The sequence below is a fragment of the Microplitis demolitor genome, chromosome 3 (genome assembly GCF_026212275.2).
Source record: "Microplitis demolitor isolate Queensland-Clemson2020A chromosome 3, iyMicDemo2.1a, whole genome shotgun sequence".
Classification (NCBI taxonomy): Eukaryota; Metazoa; Arthropoda; class Insecta; order Hymenoptera; family Braconidae; genus Microplitis; species Microplitis demolitor.
In genome coordinates this window covers 15,933,286-15,951,341 of record NC_068547.1, presented here as the reverse complement: position 1 = coordinate 15,951,341, position 18,056 = coordinate 15,933,286, and the positions used below count along the sequence as shown (strand labels likewise).

Below are 18,056 nucleotides of genomic sequence, written 5' to 3'. Positions count from 1 at the left end.
CTCAGTGTGACCGCTAAGGGTTAATAGTTGAATGTGATAATTATTTTAGCAATTAGATGCTTTTTTAGGACTGCATTTTAAAATTGATAAATTTTATAAATTTTTTTCCGTATACGAATAAAAAAAAATAATAAACAATTTGATCGGTTAGTTACTCTTAACTATAATATAAAAATAAAAGAAAAGAAATCTATACGTATATAAATGAATGAAAATAAAAGATAAAAAGTTATGTGAAAAAGAGAAGATGCAATTATGTCGAATTGACGATGAGATAACGTTGACCGCGTAGGCACACAGCAACCCCGAGTTTTTGGTGCTTCATATCGTCCCATCTACACGGTTCTGCAGGCGCCAGTTGCGCCTCCACGAAGACACCGGCCCCACAACCACCCGAACCCCGTACCGCCACCGACCCCACAACCACCACCTGCTCTGCAGCATCATCCTCATCATCACCACCACCGTTACAACTCTCCGAGCCAAGGGTGTCAGAGTCAGGGCTCGGGTCCGGGCCGTCCTCCAAGACTTTGAACAAATTCTTCAGAGGTAAATCGGACTTCCGGAATCTTCCGTGTCCGATCTCAACTGACGGCTAGATCCAGAATGGCTTCCAATTTATTGATTTTTATTATCATTCTATTTAACTTTTATTTTGATTTTTACTTTCGTTTTTTTCAAGTTTGTTACATGCTTTTTTTTTTTTTAATATTTTCAATTTTCCCTATACTCCATTATTCATTTCTTTTTTCTTTTTTTTTTTTTTTTTTGCTTATTTTCTTTTAAAACGCATTTTCATTGTTAACTTTTTTATGCTATAAATTTAAAAAACAAAAATAATAGTCAAGAAAATTAGAGTAAAAAGGTAATAGTTGGCAATTAATCTCGAGTATTTTACTATTTTTAAATATTCATTTAAAAAATTACATTAAATACCAATATTTAATTAACTTAAATCAAACTAATAATAAATATTTAATGTAGTGAATTAAAAAAAGAAAGAAAAAAGTTTTTTGACGTCTCTCGATCTAATTAAAAAATTAATGAGATTATTTTTCTCGAGCGCATTGACTACTAGTGCCTTCGATATAGTTTATATTCACTTTACATCATAAAAAAAAAACTTCCAACATAATTTCACCAATAGCACTAGTTAGCTTCACAAAACATTATTTCATTTTATTTTCGTTGCACATTTTTTTTTTATCCTCTAAAAAAAAATCTTTTCCTTCTTCGCTTGTTATTAAAAAAAAAAAAGTTAATAAATACACAGAGTTTCAATGCTCGTTGTCTTCTTTGTGTGATGCAGCAGTTCAATTCACCATCATGTTCATTCTCTGCACGTTGCAACAAATATATATCTTTATATATATATTAAATAGAAATCCAATAGCGTATTTGCGACGTTGTAACATACATACAAGTAATATTAATATTATTAAAAAAAAAAAAAAAAAAAAAAAAAAATACATAAATATATATATAAATACAATCATACATGTTTGAAACATCATCCGATTTACACTTAACTGCCGACACCGAGACTCATTGTCGTTTTATAACAATAGTTATCGCCTGCTTATAGACTTTTAAAAGTTTATATCATTGTTATAATATATACAATACAATAAGTATATATATACTACAAAGTATTAACATACTAAACTTGTGTCGTTTTATTAAAACTATTTATCACTAGCCGATATGCTGCCTATAAATGTTTATTGTGTCGCTCTATCGTTTATTGTCGTTATCGATTTTATATTATTATTATTATTATTCTTATTATTATTATTTCAGGATTGCTTTATTATAACTTTTTTATAAATTCGAAAAAATATAGCAATATTAGTTGCTACGAGGCTACTATCGCTATGGTTTGCTCGTTATATGTCATAGTTATTTTTTTAAAATAGAAAATAAATTATAAATATTAGCACTCACTGGAGAATAATATAAAATATATGTAAATGACATGATTAAATTTTTTTTAATTTAATAATTTAAAGCTTTGAGTGTATTTTATTATTGTTTTTTTTTTTTTTTATTAATAGTTAAATTATGTATGTTTTAAATAATTATTATAAAATAAAAATTGTTTGTTTTCAGGGAGCGATCTCTTGACCAGTCTTACGTCGACATTCGATCGAAAATGGAAATCTCTTGTGAATCCATCGAATCTACTCGTAACATCTGCTGAAAGTAATAGTAGTGGTACTATTGGTTATAATAAACAAACAAATTATAATGATAATGATCGTAATCAGTCAACAAGATCACCTGAAGTTTATCGTGACCCAAGTCTTCATAAATCTCTTATTGATAAAAGCAATTTGGTTCGCACGAAGACCGTAAGTGTTATTTATTTATTTATTTTTTTTTACTTTTTACTGGTGATATCTTCAGTCGCTTCGCTAGGCGTTAATTAAATTTCGGTGCAACATAAATTTTTTTTTATAGTAGTTTTCAGTATAATGAAGGCTAATGAAAAATATAAATATCAGTTTTGTTAAAATATTTGGTAATTTTCGTGATAAGCGCGAAAAAAAAATTACCCTCTTTAATTAGTGAGAGAAACTGGAACGCAATGACGTACCTTAAAAATTTTGAGATGAAAAATTCAAGAGTATAAAAAATATTTTTACTTGCCCGAAAAAAATAGTATATTACAGTTTTTTGATTAAAATATTTATAAATTCTTTCAATATAAATAAAATTAAAATACCTTTAGTCATTACAGTTCGTAAAAAACACTTTTTACTTAAAATTATTATAAAATAACCTGCGTAAAAAAATATCGTTTAAAAAATATTTCCGAGTTCAAGTTGGTAATTTTTATCCTTTTAAAATTCGAAAATTGTGACAATTTTTCATTTTAATGTCATCTTATTTTTTAAATTGAAGTAAATAATTATTTCTTTTTATGTTAACGATAAAAAACTTTAAGGAAAATAAATTTTAAGGGCATTCTCAGACAGTGTCCCCAACTTTTTAAAAATTTTCAATGACTTTCAACTGTCATATGTGTATGAAAATTTTATTTATTAATTAAAAGAAAAAATTAAAACCTTAATTTAAAAAAGAACAAAGTAGTTGCAATTTTGTCGAGATGTAAATTAAAAAAAAAAATTACTTGTAGTTGATATCAATTAGAAGTTAAACGAAATGTGGCAATTATATTTTAGCTTCTTAGAATTTTACGTTTCGAATTATAATATAGATATGAAGATGTAATGAAATTTACTTAACAAATTTCATTTAACTTCTAATTGATGTCAACTGTAAGTAATTTTTTTTTTTAAATCTACATTTCTGCGAAATTGTCCTTTTTAAATTAATGCTTTAATTTTGTTTTAATTAATTAAATTTTAAGACTGTTATGACAGTTTAAGGTCGTTGAATATTTTTAAAAGTAGGGGTGGGGGGTGTTGTTTGAGAATTGTCTTAAAATGTCAATAATTTAAAGTAAAAAATTTGTATAAATATCAAAATTGCAGAAGGTATTAAAAAAATTAAATATTGAAATATTTTTCATACATATCTTCCCCCAGTTTCTCCCGTAGATAACATAATACAATAATATTTTGAGATTATAAAAAAGCAATACATACAATAGAATATTATAAAGATAAAACATATAAAATAAAGCTTAATGTCATGATATGGATTTCATATTAAATAACTCGCGGTTATCGTAGACAAAAAAAAAGTTTCCTCATGCAAGAGTATAAATTTGTTTGCTCGTTTTTCATGAATGTATATATTAATAATGAAATCATTATAATTTAAGGACACACTGGAGAAAGAAAAAAACTTGACGGTCGCAGAGATCTCAGAAAAATCTAAAGAGGAATTAATTAGGCCTGATAATGATCGCAATCTTAATAAAAAAATATCCGAAATAAATACAGCAGCCACAGATTCATCGGACGGTGGGTCACTATTGGATGCAACTGAAAAAGATGAAAAACCATCAAAGGTAACTGTAAAATCAAAGCGTTTGGAGTCGTTGAATAAAACACAAGATAATGAATTACCATCGATATCACAGCACAATGATGAAGCTAAATCTAATACTACAAATGATTGCAATAATTTTCAATCAGATGATAAAACAATAGTGGATTCATCTTACTCGAATAAATTAGAAAAATTTGAGAGTCTTAGCAGCCAGGCAAGTGAGTCACGATCACGATTAAAACGATCAGAATCATTAAACAAACGTACGGAAATATCGTGTTCAAAATTAAAACGTTCTGAAAGTTTGAATAAACATTCAGATAGACTTGCATCACCAACAAATGGTAAATTAAAACGTTCTGAGAGTTTAAATAAACATGCCGAGAGATCAGAATCACCTAATATGAAGTTGAAACGATCTGAATCGTTGACTAAAACGGAAAAAACTGAATGTAATATCAGTAAAAGACGTCAATCTGTTAGAAAAGAAAGTGCTACTAAGTTGAAAAGAAAAAATGGTATGCCTGAAAGATCAATAAAGAGACGGCACACTGTCGGCGGGACTAAAGATTTTGATAAAGTTCATTGGCTTGACAATAAATTACAATCAGAGACAGAGCGTATTATTAAAAATGACAACAAACCGAAAAAAAGTCAATTGAGAACTAGTTCACCGGATTTAAGTAGTAATCGTGTTAATGTTGCTGATACAAGCTTTCTTATTGAAGTAAGCTTTCGTGGACCAAGTAATGTTGTTTTTAATGTCACCAACACACGGCCACAGTCGTTACCCGACGCAAATTTAGCTTCGAAAGTTTTTAAAGTACCTCTTGAAAGTCACGTTTAATCGATTTTATATTCAATTTATGTACATTTACATTATATTGATATTCAAACTCAATTTAACTTTACTAATTATCATAATTATCTCTAAAACAAATTCAGAGCAAAATCATAATTATTTTTTTTTAATCAATTTTTTAAATAAATTTTTTTAATTGACGTTTTTATTTTTAAAAACGGAAATTTTTTTTTAATAAATTTTATTCTTTACAAAATAATCGATAATAAGTTTTATTTTTATATTTTAAAAATTATGACAAGATTATTTTTATTTAAAAAAATTGAATTATAAAAAAGTATGAATAATTTTGTAAGTATTTAATTTTTAAAATTTTAATGAGCATCTAAAGTGTTTGAAAATTATGATAATTTTTTTTTTTAAACCGTAAAAAAAATTATTACTAATTAAATAATTAAATATATTAGTAATATTGAATCATGTAGTTAGCAAACGACAAAATTAATTCATATCGCGCATTTTAAAATTACATCTCACAAAAAAAATGTCTAAGTATTGATAAAATAAATAAATAAAATATATAATCTATTTATACACAAGACAAGTGATGTGTCGAGTGACGTTTATTAATGTGATTGTGATTAATGTCCCTAATAAAGATTGATAATGTTAAATTAAAAGAGAAAATAATAATAATAAATTATTATATTAATTATTAATATTAATATTAATAATACACCAAACGTGGTATTATTGTCAATAAAAACTCATCATACTTATAAATTGTGATTGTGCAATTTTTTTTTTTTGTAAATAAATAAATTAACTGATAAATATTGAAACGCCCAATTAATTTCGTCGTCATACTTTCGAAAAAATATTTTAATCATAAAACGTATTAGCGATTTTGCTGCATAATTAAGTGAATGCAGTAATTAATTAATTAATAAGTAATAAATAAATAATAATTGTGTTATTTTCTGGTAATTTTAATCGGTTAACTGTTAAACCACAATTACAATTAATTAAATCCAGAAGTTTTATTATTTTAAATATAATAATTAATTGTACATATTTATTACTAATTATTATTATTATTATTATTATTATTATTATTGTGTATTATATATTACATTAATTAATAATAATAATAACGAACTATCGAGTAAGAAAATTAATTATTAAGACAAAAGACAATGTATTAAGATCAATTAAATTAAATAAATTGTTACCGTGTTGTAATGCGGTGGCAATTATCTTTTTATACTTAAAAAACTGTAATGAAAAAAAAAAAAAAAAAAAAAAAGAAAAAAAAAAGAAAAAAAATGAATTAATAAGTACGTGATGTGATAAATTTTGATGCTTATTGTATTACAGTAGTTAATTATCAATAAATGAATAAAATAATTACAATGAAATAAAGAGAAAAAATAATATAGAAGAGATATTGAATATAATTAATGTCTATACGAGGCTGCTGCGCTAATTTAAATTCAATTAATAATATTATTATTATTTTAATAATTACAATTATTAGTAATAGAATAAGTTGAAGCTTGTATTTAGAATGTTGAAGGTGCAATTACATTATAATAAATTTATAAAATTAATAATAAATACAATTGGTATGACAATGACACAGATATTTTAAAATAATAGCGATTACATTTAAAAGAAATTATAAATAATAAATAAAACACAACAATTGTGATCATAATTATAAAAGTGTCTAATTATTTATTAAATTTATTATTAATAATTGATTATTATTTAATAATATAAATGGTATATACTTTTAAGACGCAATCCCTAGTTATTATGACATAAATAATGTATCGGTCATCGAAATTATTTACTTGCAAGACTAATGTAAAGCTTCATATCTCTGCGTATTTTATATAAATTGTTCATTAAGTAATTTAGCTATTTACGAAATTGATTTATTATATCGTGTTCGATTAAAATAATGGCAAAATTATTCAATAATAGTTTTTATCTTGCCAAAATTGTTAATAAAAAAAATAATAAACATTGAAAGAGAAAAGAAATTCAAGCGATGAAAGTATAAAAAAATTATGTTTATTTTATTGAATTAAATTTGAGTTTAATGTTAATAAATCTTTTTTTTTTTTTCATTTATAATTTAAGTTACTGTAAATAATTAAACCGAATGAAGTGAGTAATTGATTTTTTTTCAAAAGTTATTGGGACTTATTTATTTTTTATCGCTAATAATAGTGATTGTGATTGTATTATTTATTAATTGCAGCTTGTAAACTGTTATTGGAAATGTTATCCTCTAACGTTGGACAGAAAAAAAATATTCAATTTGTAAATAAATATAAAACTTTTAAATAATTCCCCAATAAATGATAATCTTGTGATTTTATTACCTACCACTTTTATTTATAATTATTAAGATCAAATTAATAAATACTTTGTTTTTTTTTTTTTAAAGAAAAATTTATTGTAAACAAAAACGAAACAATTACAATAGTTTAATTATCAAAATATTTTTAACAAAATTAAATCAATTTTTTATCAAAATTTTTATCATTATTAAATCAATTTTTTTTGAAATTTTAAATTTACGTTTTTAACGAAAATTAATAATAACAATTTAAGTTCGTAATTTAAGTGATTACAAAATTTTTTAATTTATAATAAATAACTTTTTTCGAATTTAAAATTATAAACAAAAAAAAATTATTATTTTACTCATTGTTATTTAAATATACATGAAATAGACATGATTATAAATATTAAACACCACTTTAACAATGATCAACATGTGAATGATTAATTACGATAAATTTTTACAATAAACAAGATTAATTTTTGGATGCACCAGGTATCAAATTTTAATTGAAACAAATTTTCAACTGAAAGTATTTTTATAGTTTACATAATGTAAGTTAATGATAAACAATCATCAACATAAATTAACTTTTTATCAGAAAAAAAAAATAATTATTATTTAATATCTCAAATATTAAATTTTAAATTGCAAAAGAAAATATTTTTTCCTTCATAATTATAAACATTATTAATTTATTTTTTTAACAAATTTAATGAAAGGATTAGGTCTTGTTGTTTAAATACTTATTAGTTAACTTTCATCACCGGTTTTAATAAAAATTTCTTATCTCTGAGCACAACTTGCCAATTAATTGTCGTACTTTTTTAAATGGAAGCCCCGGACCCGACAAAAATAATAATGGAGCGTAATGGTGATATAAATCTGAAAAGTTAGTTTTTAAATTTAATTTTAAAAAAAATCTAATTACTAATTCTTTATTTTTTATTTTACCAATTATATCCTGAACTTGGGTATCATTGACAAGAAGAGTCGGATGTAATTCACCAGGATATTTACGTGTCGGTTCTTTTAACGCAATTTTAGGCATTCGGTCTCGACCAAAATAATTTATTATTATTTTTTTCATAAGACCAATCTTAGTTATATTTTTAAAAAGACGGCTTGAAAAATTTTTAGGCATGTAAATATTATTAAGAATTAATTCCTGTAAACATAAAATAAATAATTTAAAAGTAACAAACTTTAAAAAAAATATATATATATATATATATATATATATATATATATATATATATATATATATATATATATAAAATAATATTTACCCGGTCAGAACTAGGTCCTGGCTTGTAATTATCAAAGACTAGCTTACTTTCCACCGTCGATTCCTTGTGTGATTTAACGTGGGTAAAGCGCATACCTTTTTTACGTCTTTTTTTAGGTTCTGAAGTTTCAGCTGGTGGTACTTCTGGATACTCTTGTGAATGAGCAGTCTCTGATTCTGAAGAAGCTCTTGATGATACAGAAATTCTAGTTTGCCCTGTTTGGTTATTCTTGGACGATTTTGGTCGAGGCTTAGCATAATGTCTGTTATCTTCACCGGACAATTCGGAAGTTGGAACATATAATGATCCTTGGTCATCTTCTGAAGATTGTGATGGTGATCTTTCAACTGTTGGCTCTGCATCTTCAACATTAGTTTCAGAAGCTTCAGCTAATAAATCTTCAGGATCATTTTCAACATTTTGTGACATAGATGTAACTTCTGCTTCTATTGATTTACGATTTGTTTCAGCTGAAGCTGAAACTTCTGTTGCCGGACTTTGATCATCGCTTTCCCGACGTTGTGATACAGGAATTAAAGGCGTTGCTTCTGACTGCTGACTATTATCCTCAGGATAACTTCCAATAATATCAATTACTGAATTTATGTTAAGTTTGTCTCCAGGTGGTGTTGTTATGTCTGGTGAAAATAGATGGCCACCTTCAGCAGAAGCTTCGTCAACTTCCATCAATGAATCTTCATCATTATTTCTAGAAACCTCTGAGAGCAATAATTTAAACGGCTGGTCTACAGTTTCTTCATCAAAAGGAAGTGGACTTGTATCTACTGATAACTGAGCGTTTTTTTTTGAAAATGGTGAAATTTTCTTTTGAAATTTATCAGAATTAGCTGTAAAATAAATAAAGAATTAATTTAATATTGAGCTATTATTAAAAAAATTTAATTTATTATATTAATTACTTTTATTAGATCGATCAGTTAACAATCTATTAATGGAATTAGATTCTTGTAAACTTTGAGATCGTGTGCGATGCTGTTTAGCAGACGCAAATGATTGTGAAAATACATCAAAATTATATGGCTTACTAGAAGTAAATTGTGATTTTTTAGGACTAAAATCAGTCGCCATCTTGTCTCTCCTTTCATCTTCAATATCTGGACCCAAGCCACTGTCTTCTTGGGCAGAAAAATTTTCTTTTTCACAAGTTTCTGATGGCTATAAAATAATAAAACTATTTAAATTTAAATTAACTTTTATTTTATTTTATAAATATAATCTGCTAAAAAGTATTCATAAAATAGCGGTCCCGTAATAAAATAACCTTGAAGTATTTTTAAGAAGAATTGATTGAATTAAAATAAATAATTCGATGCATTGATAAAATACTTACAGATGATTGTCTAGGTTTTTTGGCGATGGTGAGATTAATGTCTTTATTAGTTCGTTTCAACATTTTTATATCTTATTAATTTATTTTAGACGCTTTAAACTCCAATGGCGTTGAGTAATTCTTGATGTGTAATTTTTTTTTTTTTTTTTTTTTTCCTTTATTGGCTAACGGCCCTCTAGTGCCATGTGCCAGCTTGATGTGTAATTGGTAATAAACGATAAGCTTTATACTGAAGCTTACTATAATCATAACCGGAAATCGATGTACAATACAATACAATGCAAGTATCGTTAGAGAGTTTTTTTGGGCATGAGAGTGGTCCAGACTTTCGCTTTAATTAATAGTTCCGGAAATGAATTCGCTCAAAGCTAATTGGCTAAGAAAATTATTTTTTAAATTTGATTGGAATAAAAATGCACCAATCAAAGACCAATTTATTCTATTGATTGTTTCATGAACTGATTGAACTTCATTCGATGTAACTGAGCTCAGCATATATTTCTAAATTTTGTAATTACGTATTTAGAAGACTTAAATTTTTTATAGTAAAAAATATTATTGAGGAAAATGAATGTCATAAATTCTGAAAATGTATTGGGAGGTCGAAGACGAGGAAATCGCGGTCGCGGACGAGGAAAAATTGGTACACTGGGAACTATTCAACAAACAATTAACATATTACCTAAATACTGTAAGCATTAATAAAAAAATGATATTGAAAGTAGCAGAAATCAGAATGATCCTGAAGTTAGCAGACAATTAAAAATTTTATGATTTTATTTTGAACAATTAAATTTAAAGAAAAAAAGGAAACTGAAAAAATGCACGTGTAAAAAATTAAAAAAACTATAAGTGCAATTTTTAAAAATATTTTCTTTTATAATTTATCGTCTTTTAAAAAATGCAAAAATTATTAGACGTCTGCTAACTTCAGTATCATAAATCAGACAATCTTACGAATTTTATAAATAACTTACCTGTATATAAAATAAAATTTTTATAACATGCACAAAAAGATTTCTTTTTAAATTTTTGATGTGCAATTTAAAAATTTTTTTTCTACAAGTTTTTTAGTTGTTTCTATAAGAAAGTTGAATTTTTTTATTGTCTACTACTTTCAGTATCATGAATGAAAACATTATTTTTTAATGTTTTTATTATTTGTTAATGAAGACAAACAATAAATTAATTATAGTGATTCCTGAGACTCGAAGGCCATTAGTAAATCTTGCACCATCAAGTTCAAGTACAACAGTCACACCAAAGACAGCTAGACGAGGATATGGAGCTAAATCATCTTCTGGACGAGGAAGAAGTTCTGGACGTGGTAGAACTACTGAGTAATAATTTATATTTTTTAAATTTATTTCTAACTTTTTACTTAATTGGTCATATAAAGTAATTATTTACGAGTTATCTTTTCAGCTCTGGCACTGGTGGTAGAATCACAACATCCAGTACCTCAGATGCTCAAGAAAAATTTGTTATAATGGGTAAGTTATAAATTTATTGTTTTAAACAAACAAAAAACTAATTTCAACGATAATGATAAGAAATTAGGGTAGATAGAAGTACCATTTGTGGCCACTGCTCCATTTTTAGACATCGAATACTTTATTTTAATTAATAAAAAAAAGTAAAGTAAAATTTCCATTGTAATAGTGGGATAAAAGTATCTTCAAATATATTTAAAAAATAAATTATGTTATTGCGTCTTCTACAAATTATTTTATAAAAATTTTTCAAGTGTCCAAAACTGGCCCTAATGTGGCCAAAAATGGTACCTCTATTATTTAATTGATATATTTTTAATAATATTAGCTATTACGTCTGGTCGCGGTGAAGCTAGAGGAGAAGTTGGAATGGCTGTTATGGATGTACAACATCCACACCTCATCATTTCTCAAATAAGTGATTGTAATTCATATATTAATACTTTGACTAAAATTCACACATTTGATCCAGTCGAGGTAAATTTTTTTATTGACAGATTTTGCTTATGCTGATCTGACTTTTTTTATAACAATCCTTTCGTTTTTTGTTTCTAAAGATTATAATGCCAGATACGATGTGTGAGGCCAGTAATAATCTTTACACTGCGATCAAAGAAAAATTTGAAAATATTGATGTAGCTGGTGTCAGTCGTGTACATTTTTCTGATGCTATTGGTTTAGAAAGAATAAAAACTCACTGTGCCATTGAATTTGCGTCTGTTGAGCTTGCAATTCATCAAAAGTATAAAATAAATTTACTTTTTTTATTAACTGCCCGTGTAAAAAAAATTCATTCCAAAAACGTTCCTGGCAATAAGCTCCTAAAATTGAGACAATTCTAAACTTTAAGTAGAATGTTTGTAGAACTTGAAAGTTTTTTTTTCAATTTTTTAAGTAAAAATGATTTAAATTAACAATTTTGTTAGTTCATAACTAATTCCAATCAATCATTTTTTTCGACTATTTTTGAACAACTCAAAAAGTGAAAAAAAAACTGACCTTCTCAAAAAGTTGTAATAAAAGTTAAAAACTATTCATAAATATTTTCAAATTATATTTTTTTTTTGTTTTCCTCATTCCTGAATAATTCTGGTAAGAGTTATAAATGTTCATAATTCCTCATTAATTCCTTTTTTTTTAAAGTTCTGCAAACCCAAAAAATTGTCAAATCAAATTATTCTTGCTCAAAAAAAAAATAAGAACAAAAAAAACGAGCAGGAAAGCCTTCATCAGTTGAAAATTGTTCACTTTCTAATTTTTTCAAAGTTCCAAAAATTTTAAACTTAAAGTTCAGAATTGTCAAAATTTTTGAAGTTCACTGTTATGAAGGTTTTTGGAACTAATTTTCTTTTACACGAGTTCTTTATATATATATATATATATATATATATATATATATATATATATATATATATATATATATATATATATATATATATTAGTTAATTGAATTATTGATTATCGAAAATTTTTTAGATATTACGCTCTTGCTGCAACAGCAGCTCTAATGAAGTACATTGAATTCATCCAACATGTTCAGTATATGCCTCAGTCAATGCGTATAGATTATCAAGTGTCTCAAAATAATACAATGATTGGTAATTTCGTTGATATTAATAATTTATAAATACTACTCTTGAATGTGTCGTTAATAAATAAATAAACTTATTAATTATAATACAGATATTGAAAGTGCTCAGAGCTTAGAATTAGTAACAGCTCATGGAGGTCAACCAAATTACTGTCTTCTTGGAGCTCTTGATCGTTGTTCAACTCCAATGGGTAGAAGATTACTGAGAGTTTCTATTCTTCAACCGCCTTGTAACGTAGATACTATAACTGACAGACAACAATGCATTGAAGAGTTTGTCAACAATCGATCAGTATTTGCAATTACTCAAGTACATTTTTAATTTACTGTTTATTGTTTTAATACGAATAATTTTTATTTAATAAATTTTTTATATTTAGCCAATTGTGCGACGTTTATACGGAGCAAGTCGTCTTCTAAGTTTAGGAATGACGACACTTCAAAATGACTCTGTTCAAAAAGCTGAAAGAAATCTCAATTATATTTTGTTATTAAAAAATACTATTGATATAATACCTGAATTAAAAGCAGCTCTAAGTACTACTCAAGCACCTTTTTTCCAAAAAATTCGTAATGTGAGTTTGTTAGGTTATGATCATCATTATAAATATTATTTTTGATTACATAATACGATAATTAATTACTTAAATTTTAGGATCTTGAAGACGATCGTTTTGAAATTATGAAAGAAAAAATTTTGGAAATAGTTCATGAAGATGCAATGTCTGTTATGGGATTTACTTCAGCAAATATGCAAAGATGTTTTGCAATTAAACCTCAAATTAATGAATTGTTAGATATTGCTCGACAAGCTTACTGTGAATTAATTGATGACATGCAATGTACGTGATTTTCTTAATTTGCTTTTTATACATTCTTCACCTTAATTTATTTTTTATATTAATTTGAGAATTAAATTAATTTTAATATTTAAAATTGTTAAAGCGATGGTGTTTAAATTGGGTGAAAAATATAATTTCCCATTGGCTCTTGGATGTAATATGACGTATGGTTATCACATTCAAATGAATATAACAAAATATAATTTTAATGAAGAAAATTTACCTAAAGAATTTATAATGGTAAATATTATTAAAATTTATTTAAATATTTGAATTTATTACTTAAATATTTTTTTTTGTTAATTTAGCTTCAAAAGCAAAGAAATTTAGTACTTATGACGGTTGAACCACTTGTTGTTCTTGGTACTCATTGTAGAGATGCGTGTGAAGAAATTCATATTATGAGTGATATGTAAGTAATACTTAGGGTGTGCGAATAGTTCTAACTTACGAATTATTCGTAAGTTTTCAAATAATCCAAAACTTTCCGAATTGTTTTTCGAGTTTTTCGAATAATTCAAATTTTTGTCAGAGGTAAATTAGAACTTAGGAACGAATCTACGAAAAAATTATTTTGGTTACTTCAATAATTAAGCTCTCGATTAAATAAAAATTGAACATTTGAAATCTGACCAAAATTTTCTTGGTTCGAATCGAGTAATTTGAAAAGTTACAAATAATTCAAAAACTTTTTGATGATTCTAAAATTGACGAATAATTTGAAAAGATTCAAATAATACGAGAAGATTAGAATTATTCGAATTAATTATAAAAATCTCAATATTTTAATTGTGAAAATTTATTTTAAATATAGAATAATGTCTGAAACATTGAATGAAATAAGAAATCACATCGGCTGTTTGTTTTATCTTAATGACAATATTGCAGAACTTGACTTGATATTGTCTTTATCACAAATAAGTTCAATATCTGATTACGTAAAACCAACATTTGACTCAGAACTTGAAGTCCGTAATTCAAAACATCCTGTAATGGATATACTTGGAGTAGAACCTGCAATACCCAATGACATAATTGCTTCTGTCTATTACAATTTTCATAATATAACTGGTCCAAATATGGGAGGTAAAACAATTTATTTAAAACAAATTGTTCTTTTGCAAATAATGGGACAAATGGGATGCTATGTACCCGCAACAAAAGCTAAGTTCCGTGTTGCCGATCGTATTTTTTGTAGGCTTGGAGTTAGAGATGATATTGAGTACAATGCATCAACTTTTATGCTTGAAGTAAATAAACTTTTAATTTTTAAAACTCTTTATTTTTATGATTATTATTGATTTATCATTAAGTGATTATTTATTAATTTTGCAGATGAAAGAAGCGCAATACATTTTGCAATCAATTACTCCACAGTCATTAGTTATTTTAGATGAATTAGCTCGAAGTACTACAGTCGAAGAAGGAGCTTCGATTGCTTGGGCAATATGTCGACAACTTTTAAAGACATCAGCATTTATTTTTAATGCTACTCATTTTTTATATTTACTGAAAATCGTTGATCTTTATCCAAATGCTACAAAGTAAGATATTGAAATTTAAATTTACATTAATAGAATATACTTAAGGGTCCTTCAAAAAAGCTGACACACCTGAATGTTGTAGTGCATATCGAAAAAAAAAATTTCCTCAAAGTTTGAGCCTTTATTATTAATTTTAAGTACTTCCTTTTTTATTTAAAATTTTACTGAGTACTATCCTGAACAGTAGTGGATACAGTCTAGATAGCATATGCAGTACTGTCTAAAATTTTTTTTTTTACAGAAAGTACTCAGTACTACCCAGAGAGTAGCCACTACTATTTTTTTTCCATGTATCAGCTCCGAAAGTCAATTTTTATACTTTTTTCATATATTTTTGCTTATAGTGAAAAAATGGCTCATCTTACGAAAAATATGCATAGTATATTTGAGGGAACTTTTTTTTCGATGTGTACAACAATATTCAGGTGTATCAGTAAAAAAAAAAAAAAAAAATAGTCGATTTTTTGAAGCACCCTAATATGCATGTATTTGATTTAAATAAAATATATTATTTAATTTTAGTCATTACATGGAAGCGATTTTAAAAAATGAAAATGATATTGATCAATCAAGATTAGTTTATACTCATAAATTAAAGCAAGGTATCTCTACAATTGATCATTATGGAATAACATTAGCAAGATCATCAGGTTTACCAGAAAACATTATTACTGAAGCTCAAAAACTAGCATTACAAATATCTACAAATTTAAAGGTATTAATTTAAATTAATATTTTTTTATTATTATTATTTAAATAGTCGTTAAATTTTAACTTAAAAAAAAATAAAAAATTAATTACTAAATTATTTACAGCCGACAGAAACAAATAGTGTAAGTGAGCGTCAATGTAACGTAATTACTCAACGTAAAATAAACTATGACTCTTTGGTAGCAATAAACAAAGAATTTTTGAAAGAGACAGTTGATACTGGTTATATTTATCAAATAATGAAAAATATTAAAATAATTGATTACACTGATTGTGAACTCGTTGATCCTAATGAAAAAATTTCATTAATGTCTATTATGAAAAAAAAACAGACAACTGATAATCGTGAAAATGAAACTACTAAACCAGAATCTATGGATCAAAATCAATTTAAAAAACCTAGAGCTGTTCCTCAGTCATACACCATCAAAGAACAATCAATGCCCGATCAGGAGAACATTCAACCAGGGAAAAGATTGACAGTTCCTGTGACATCAGTATCAGAAGCTTCGCAGCCTAAAGTTCCTAAACTTGGAGCACCATTAAAAACTACTCCTCAATTATTTAAACAATCAGCCAATGTAAAGCCTTTGTCAGAACGAAATTATTACAATAAAAGTATTGATTCGCCTTTAGGGTCATCTGATAAGAGTAAGAAAATACTTAGGAATCCTTTCTCTGATTCTGATTCACCTCTTTTTATACCAAAATCACAACCAACTGTATTTAATTCATCACAAAATAATTATCGAGCTGAATCAGGATCAGATATATCAGCAAAAGATAAATCACGGCTCACTGTCTCAAAGGTGGATCCACGATATCACGTTCCTAATCAGTACAACGGAGTACAGGAAGCATTTAAACAAATAAGTTTATCTCCTGATAGTAAACGTAAGAGACAAGAATCTTCTCAAACATCATTTGGGGAAGAAATAACTTCATCAACTACCCGAGCTGATAATTTGTTAGATAGTTTAGCGATACCCAGTACTTCAAAAAATACTTCAAGAAAAACTGATATTACATTATTTAAAATTGATACACCGACTAGTAAAATTCCTGAAGAATATTGTTATATGCGTCATATATTAAAAAATCCACCATGGGAAAATAAGATTGACTTGTTGGAATCCAATGAGTTAAAAACTTCATCAAGTAAAAATGATAACTTTTTTTTCACTTCAAAAATTGTTACGAGAAACGCAAATCTTGTGGCCAACGATCGTAAAAATATTAAAAAAATTTTAAGTAGCTCAACTTATGAATCAGCTTTGGGGTCGCCATTAAAAGATATAATAAGTCCTATGGAGCATTCTGAACTGATGCCTTCTGGGCCTTCAATGCTTCAAAAAACAGATAAACAATCAAATCTACATGCAAAAGGTGATAATAATCAACAACTATCACCATGGGAAGATACGATTGACTTATTGGAATCTGATGAATTGAGAACTGCATCAAGTAAAACTGATAACTCTTTTTCAACTTCAAAAATTGTTACGAGAAACGCAAATCTTGTGACAAACGATCGTGAAAATATTGAAAAAATTTTAAGTCCTATGAGTTATTCTGGACTGATGCCTTCTGGGCCTTCAATGCTTCAACAAACAGATAAACAATCAAATCTACATGTAAAAGATGATAACAATCAACAATTATCACCTGCTACGTCTCAAACGTCAATAGAAACAACTGCGGCTCGCACTCTCGCTCGTCGCAAAGAAGCTGAAATTTTTAAAATGATTGAAGGCGACGCTTTTGATGAAAAAAGTTTTATGAATTCTATTAAAACTCATGTCAGCATTGATTCTGATTAATTTGATTATTTAATTTATTTAAAGATTATTAATTCTTAATATTTATAATTATTTCAAATAATATATCGATTTTCCAAATAAAAAAAATTAGTTCACTGGATTTTTTAGATTCAAAACAATTCAAATTTATTTTTAAATAGTAATTTTTCAGAAATGTATTAGCGTATTTATTTGTTCAAATAAAACAAAAAACAAAGTTTTGATATCTATTATTGGCAGTTATATTATTTATTTAATTAATAAAAAGATCCTGGATTCTTTCTGAAATGAATAATATAATTCTTACAAAAAAGAAGT

General features: G+C 26.2%; 3 protein-coding genes across 9 annotated transcripts in view; 2 read left to right on the top strand and 1 right to left on the bottom strand.

The window, feature by feature from the left end:
* The window catches only part of LOC103576070 (rho GTPase-activating protein 21), a 121,982-nt gene extending 116,103 nt beyond the window's left edge, over positions 1 to 5,879 (top strand). For 2 of the 5 annotated variants that reach the window (XM_008556105.3, XM_008556104.2), the window contains 2 exons: positions 2,110 to 2,351; positions 3,791 to 5,876. In XM_008556105.3, coding sequence (XP_008554327.1) covers positions 2,110 to 2,351; positions 3,791 to 4,807 — 1,259 coding nt within the window. In that variant the 3' untranslated portion in view covers positions 4,808 to 5,876. Of the gene's footprint in view, positions 1 to 2,109; positions 2,352 to 3,790 lie in introns of all 5 variants that reach the window. The other 3 variants (XM_008556099.3, XM_008556102.2, XM_008556103.2) reach the window with 3 other exon arrangements.
* A 1,583-nt stretch (positions 5,880 to 7,462) lies between these two features.
* LOC103576077 (uncharacterized) lies at positions 7,463 to 10,002 on the bottom strand. 2 transcript variants are annotated; one of them, XM_014439974.2, is made up of 5 exons: positions 9,759 to 10,002; positions 9,328 to 9,583; positions 8,408 to 9,255; positions 8,073 to 8,286; positions 7,463 to 8,003 (listed from the first exon to the last, which is right to left on the bottom strand). In XM_014439974.2, exons 1-5 carry the CDS (start codon positions 9,819 to 9,821, stop codon positions 7,891 to 7,893), a joined length of 1,494 nt encoding a protein of 497 aa, XP_014295460.2. In that variant the 5' UTR covers positions 9,822 to 10,002; the 3' UTR covers positions 7,463 to 7,890. The 2 variants fall into 2 exon arrangements, with proteins under 2 accessions (XP_014295460.2, XP_053593466.1); XM_053737491.1 differs by having other exon boundaries at positions 9,454 to 9,583.
* Positions 10,003 to 10,174: 172 nt separating this feature from the next.
* On the top strand, positions 10,175 to 17,841 carry LOC103576078 (mutS protein homolog 4). Of its 2 annotated transcripts, none has more exons than XM_053737490.1 (15): positions 10,175 to 10,449; positions 10,954 to 11,098; positions 11,184 to 11,251; positions 11,604 to 11,728; positions 11,809 to 11,993; positions 12,728 to 12,849; positions 12,935 to 13,152; positions 13,223 to 13,417; positions 13,498 to 13,684; positions 13,788 to 13,924; positions 13,993 to 14,096; positions 14,499 to 14,934; positions 15,020 to 15,228; positions 15,751 to 15,943; positions 16,044 to 17,841. In XM_053737490.1, the coding sequence occupies exons 1-15, from the start codon at positions 10,326 to 10,328 to the stop codon at positions 17,757 to 17,759; spliced, it is 4,164 nt and encodes a 1,387-aa protein (XP_053593465.1). In that variant the 5' UTR covers positions 10,175 to 10,325; the 3' UTR covers positions 17,760 to 17,841. The 2 variants fall into 2 exon arrangements, with proteins under 2 accessions (XP_053593465.1, XP_008554338.1); XM_008556116.2 differs by having other exon boundaries at positions 11,580 to 11,728.
* The last annotated feature ends 215 nt before the right edge of the window (positions 17,842 to 18,056 follow it).